The sequence below is a fragment of the Arachis hypogaea genome, chromosome 4 (genome assembly GCF_003086295.3).
Source record: "Arachis hypogaea cultivar Tifrunner chromosome 4, arahy.Tifrunner.gnm2.J5K5, whole genome shotgun sequence".
In the NCBI taxonomy this organism is placed as follows: Eukaryota; Viridiplantae; Streptophyta; class Magnoliopsida; order Fabales; family Fabaceae; genus Arachis; species Arachis hypogaea.
Genome location: NC_092039.1, coordinates 69,452,668 through 69,458,418, shown reverse-complemented (window position 1 = coordinate 69,458,418; position 5,751 = coordinate 69,452,668). Strand labels below are relative to the sequence as shown.

At 36.5% G+C, this 5,751-nt stretch overlaps 1 protein-coding gene and 1 long non-coding RNA gene across 2 annotated transcripts; both read left to right on the top strand.

The window, feature by feature from the left end:
• Positions 1-457: 457 nt before the first annotated feature.
• On the top strand, positions 458-2,493 carry LOC112796819 (uncharacterized). Its single transcript, XR_003199404.3, has 2 exons — positions 458-933; positions 2,259-2,493. It is a non-coding gene; the product is annotated as an uncharacterized lncRNA (long non-coding RNA).
• Positions 2,494-2,594: 101 nt separating this feature from the next.
• LOC112796818 (RING-H2 finger protein ATL33) lies at positions 2,595-4,369 on the top strand. Its single transcript, XM_025839446.3, has one exon. The coding sequence runs from the start codon at positions 3,234-3,236 to the stop codon at positions 3,957-3,959; it is 726 nt and encodes a 241-aa protein (XP_025695231.1). The 5' UTR covers positions 2,595-3,233; the 3' UTR covers positions 3,960-4,369.
• Positions 4,370-5,751: the final 1,382 nt, after the last annotated feature.

Below are 5,751 nucleotides of genomic sequence, written 5' to 3'. Positions count from 1 at the left end.
ATTTTATGCATAGACAAGGACCGACGTGGGTTAATTTTTTGGTGAGGGATTGCGTTGTCCTAATTTGATATGGACAAGGACCGGGTTGGGTATTTACTCTATATGGATGTATTCTATTCTCTTCTTTAGTCTGTTTTTACTTCATTCGTTATGAGTCAAAAATAAATTATCTCTTCCATGTTCTTCCACATCACCACATGTGTTTTGTTTTAGGAACCATTATTATTAGGGGTGTTCAAAACCGATCCGGACCGAACTAAACTAACCAATCAAACCGAAAAAATCAAAAATCGAATAAACCGAAAACCGAAAAAATCGAAAAAAATATATTTTGCTGTTTTTATTGCGGTTCAGTTCGATATTCAGTTTTAACAATGAAAACCCTAACCGAACCAAACCGAACTGGTATTAAACCAAACCCTAAAAACTAAACCCCCGCACCCCGAATTAACGTGACCTCACCTAACCCCTCCCCCCCAAACGCAAACCTAGCCGCTCTCTACTCTCACTCTCTCAGTTTCGCTCTCTGCACTCAATCTCAGTCTCACTCGAAGAAACCCAGGGCCGGCGGCGAACCCATCTTCTTGCAGCACCTCCCCAGCCGGCGAACCCCTTCCTCCCACCACCTCATAGCACCGTCGAAGCTTTCCTCCCAACGCCACTGGAACTTCCTTCCCAGCCCCTCCTCGCGGACAGCACCACCCAGCCCCAGCCAGCACCACCCTCGCGATCGTAGACACTACACCACCCAGCAGGCTAGCACCATCCAGCGGCACCCCAGCGCCACCAACAGGACCGATCTGGCCACCCACAGCACCGTTTGTGGCCACCCATAGCAGTATTGCTGCGTTTCTGGCCTGGCACCCACAACACAGCAGCCACCGGTTGGCCCTCTTCTAGTGCTCTTCCTCCTTCCTATCCACTTAACTTCAGGTTTGATTTTCTCTCCTTCTATGTATATGAAGCAATTAGACATATTGAGTTTGTAATTATGAAATAGTTAGGGTTTGATTTTGTTAATTATAATTTCTGTGATTTTGAGTTGTTGGATTTGTTTAGGATTTTGTTAATTTCTTGTTAATAACTCTGATTCTGTGCTTCTGAGTTGCTGGGTTCAAATTTGCTTGTTTTGCTTAGTTCAAATTCTGTGATTCTCTGATTCTATGATTCTGATTTTGTGATTATGTGATTCTGAATTGATTTTTGGTTTTCTGCACTTATTTTTCTTGTTTTGAAATTTTGTTAATAATACACTGTGCTTGTTTACTGATTTTGTTAATTTGAGTTGTTTGTTTTGAGTTGATTTTGTGATTTAATTTATTAATAATTCTGATTATGTGATTCCAAGCTGCTGGGTTTAATTTATTTTTGCTTGTTTTGAGTTGATTTTGTGATTTGTTTGTATTCAATTTCTGTTCAATCTATTTGTTCATTGTTGCTGATTGTTGTTCATTGTTGTTCATTATTTGTTCATTATTGTTGATTGTTGTTCATTATTCACTGTTGCTGAATGCTAGTAATTTTATTTTGTTGTGTTTCTGCTTCTGTTTTTTTAATTATTTATTCATTGTTGTTCATTGTTCATTGTTGTTGATTCCTATTATTTGTGAGAAAGTGCATTTCAATTGCAAGTTATGAAGTTCTTTGTACTATGAATGATGTCTTCAACATTCTAAATATACTGATATAATGGTATTAAAAATAGAAAGGAAGAGTTTTATTGTTTGTAATATACCTTTAGATGTGTTATTTTCTTGAATAAATTTTGTTAGTCTTTTGTTATTTTGTGTCATTTAATAGAGTTAGTTCATTTGTTTTACTATAAGAAATAAGAAGTGATGGATAGATTGTGTGGAGAATAGCATTCTACTCCAAGTTATATGTGTTGTTCAGTTAAATATATAAATCATATATCTTGTCGCTACAATAGATTGAAAATGCTGGACTTTATAAAAATTGGAACTCTTAACTCAACCCTTTCCATTTATTGTTAGAGTTTTTCTAATAATATATCTATTTTTTCAACCTGGTGATGAGCAAGCTTTCCATGAATCAGGTCATGTTGTTGTAGGCTGATTCTTAAAACATTTTACATAAGTATGTGTTTTATACAGGGTAAAAAGTCAATGCAGATGTTACATGTGTATATGAGAGATTTGATTCTTTATTTGTGCATGCCTTTAATGTGATCTTTAATTTACACCAACAATGTCAACTTTGATTTATGTAGTTTATTATTAATTCTGACAATATTGCAGCTTCAGATGCTTGCGGATCTTAAGGAGGAAGGTCCCGACACAGTTCACAGAGTGAAGAAATAACTAATAAGCACCTTAATTTCATTGCCATGTCTTATGTATGTTAAGTAATTTCTTTTACAACAGCACTAGGTATTGAAGTTAAAGTAGAAGTCAGGTATATTTGTTCTACAATTCTCTGTGTACTAGCGTCGTTACTTTTAGAACAATCCCCTAATCCAGTCTTATTTTTTCATTTGGGGTCCTATCCTACAAATCGTTTTCCCATTGAAGCAATGAAATTGGACCAACGTTGCAATGCATAGTTATATAATTTAAGGAGACTGGAAATTTTCTTTTTGAATTGATTGAAAAACCGAACAAATTGAACCAAATCAAACTGAATTTAATTGGTTTGATTTGGTTCGGATGGTCTCGGTAAAAAAATCGAATTAAACTGAACTGCAGTTTAATTAAACAATTGGATCGGATGATTTTTTTTTTAAAAACCAAACCAAGCCGCACTGCGAATACCCTAATTATTAGTACAAATGAAAGTAAAATGAATAAAATAAAAAATCAAAATAATATAAAATAGAAAATAAGAAACAAAAAGAAACTTAAAGCTAGCGTGACAAAACTCGAAAGGGTCCAGCTGTTAGTTCTTTGTCCTGTTGGTATGATCACACCAACATGTTTTTCTTCGCTCCCATTCTCTTCATCTTATCACTCACTACTCACTCATTCACCCTTCTGAATTATTGCTACAAGGAACTCACAACAAAACTCCACCCTCTCCATCGGTCCCTTTCATTCTCCTAACAACCATTTTCAACCACCTTTTTCCTTGATTAAACAAAAAGAGAAAAAAATCTCAAAAAGAAATTAAAAATTAAATAAATTGCAAAGTAAAGAAAGTGAAGAACAAAACCACACATAACATAATAATTATGATAGTAACAATAAAAATTAGACACACTATCTTTCCCTGCTACCATGCAAAACTCACCCACCATTTTTTCAGCCCCGCCGCCGCAGCAGCCGCAGCTCCCCCTTCCTCCTCCACCACACGTCGTCGGACAAATCAACGTCCTCCCAGCACCGCCACCGCCAACTATACCACAATTCCCTGGCGCTCCCAGCTCCGTCTTCCAGATCACCGTCCTCCCAGTACCGCCGCCACCGCCGTTCACCGTGGATTCCAGCTCTGCCAACTTCTCCCCACTGGAATTTCTCCTTGCCATCATCGCCATTGTCACCATCCCCGCCTTGATCTACACTTTCATCTTCGCCTTCAGGTGCTCGTCGTCTAGCCGCTCGGAACACGCCGCCGGTGATTTTACCGGCGACTCATCTGTCCAATCGGAGCTCTCTTCTCAGGACGACATCGAAGCTGCTGCCTTTCCTGGCGGTGTTGTCGCCGATGTGAAGTATCGGAAGGAGTCGACGGAGATTGGCGGCGAGTGTCCGGTGTGCCTGTCCATATTCACCGACGGGGAAGAAGTACGCCAGTTGAGCGCTTGCAAGCACGCGTTCCACGCATCTTGTATTGACATGTGGCTCAGCAGCCACTCCAATTGCCCGATTTGCCGCGCCACCATCCCCTCCGCTGTCTCCGCCCAAGAAAGCAAGCGTTCCAACTCGAATTCGTCGGCTGAGAATCAGAATAGAGGTGGTGATCTGCGGCGGCAGGGTCATCGTGATGCAAATGTCATGGTTTGAAACTTTATCTTGTCTAATTTCTTCCTCTTTTGTTTTTCTCTTCTAATATTGAGTTTTCTTTTTTCTTAGATTCTTTTTTTCTTTTTTAATTATACGTATTGTATAGAGTTCCAAATACTAGATTGATAGTGAGAGATGAACGATGGTAGTGAGATTCCTTTTGGAGTTTTTAAATTAACAAAAAAAATGGTCCTCTCAGTTGAGTTAAAAGTGGATCCCAAACCCTCCAAACGTGTTTAAAGGAGGAAGTGCAGTTACGAATTCAGAATTTGAGATAGGTAGCTTTAGCTTTTTTGGATTTGTGACTTGCATTGGTGACTTGATGTCTTGAATTGTAATGTAATACTACTCTCTGTGGTATGAACTAGCTAGCTCTCGTGAATGGAAATGAAGTAAGATTCAAAATTAAAGCTCTATCCGGGATTCAAGCTGAATTGTACTAGTATAATGGCGAATCATTACCGTATATCTTCAGTTGCTTGTGCCATTTTTAGGATGTGGGTTTTGATTTTGCATTTAGATGGTAAAAAATACGTGTACCTAGGGAACAATGGATTTCTTTTTCTGTGTTATTTTTTGTTAGATTTAGAATATAGTTATGAAAAGCGTTTCCAGTATTTCAAGGATACTAGCATTCCAGTCGCTTCAGCTTTTTGCATTTTTGTATCATGCAGCAATTTGAGGTTGGATCCAGATAAAAAAGAATACGAATTTGAGTTTGAGCTCGACCTGAATGAGTTTGTTTAATATTTCAGTGCATCAAAAGTTTTTCGCTAATCATAGCCGTTGTTAAAAGCAACTTCAAACAACTTCAAACCTTATAATGTCTCTCATTTCAACAAGGCTGGGGAGTCATAGCCACAATAGGAATGGCATCTAACCTCCTTGTGGGAGTAAATGGTCAAATTCGTTCTTAAAAAGTTATCTGTTCGCAAAATTTGTTTTTGAAAATTTTTTTTAATTAAATTTGCCCTTCAAAGATTTTAAGTTGGTTATATTAATTCTTCTATTACTTTCGTTGTTGATAGTATTAGAATTTGTTGTGACAAATTAAGAGACAACATAACATACACATGATGGTTCTGATTGGCTACCAACATGATTAATTTATAAATTAGATCAAATAGACTTCAAATAGAAGGATTTCAATGCCTTAAGATTCTTTTAATTTGATATTGATTTGTTCTAATTTCATAAACTTATTATATTAGTAGCCAATTAAGATTGTCAAGTATGTGATGTTAGTAGTGTGGTGTCACTTAATGTATTTCATCAACAAATTTTGATGTCGTAAGCAATAGAAGCAAACGTAATAGAATGATTAATATGACTAATTTAAAATTTTTGAAGGACAAATTTAATTAAAAAAATATTTTTAAGAGCCAATTTGTAAAACAAGTGATCTTTTAAGAATAAATTTGACCATTTATCTTCTTTAGTCCTTACAAAAGCAACTTTTTTTTGTTTTTTATTTTTTTTGACAGTCAGGTCACTTTTTTCCATATAATATTAATGAAGGTAAAGTTGTAAATTTATCTATTTTAAATTTAAAGGATTTTGTAAACAAAAAAATTAAAGGGTTTAGATAGCCAGTGTTAGAACACAGACGAGTAGTGAAATTAAATGTACATAATGCTGCAATAAGGCTGATAATGGGTAGGATAGGGTAGGTTTTGAATTCTATCTTAATTCTTTTCGCGGGTTGAAAATTTTATTAAAATTCTACCATACTCTACCTGCGTCTCTCAACTCTAACCCTACTTGCGCCCTAAAATTTTAAATCCTATCTTAC

Excerpts from the sequence above, each read along its gene's own strand:
- LOC112796818 (XM_025839446.3), top strand. The coding sequence starts at position 3,234 with ATGCAAAACTCACCCACCATTTTTTCAGCCCCGCCGCCGCAGCAGCCG.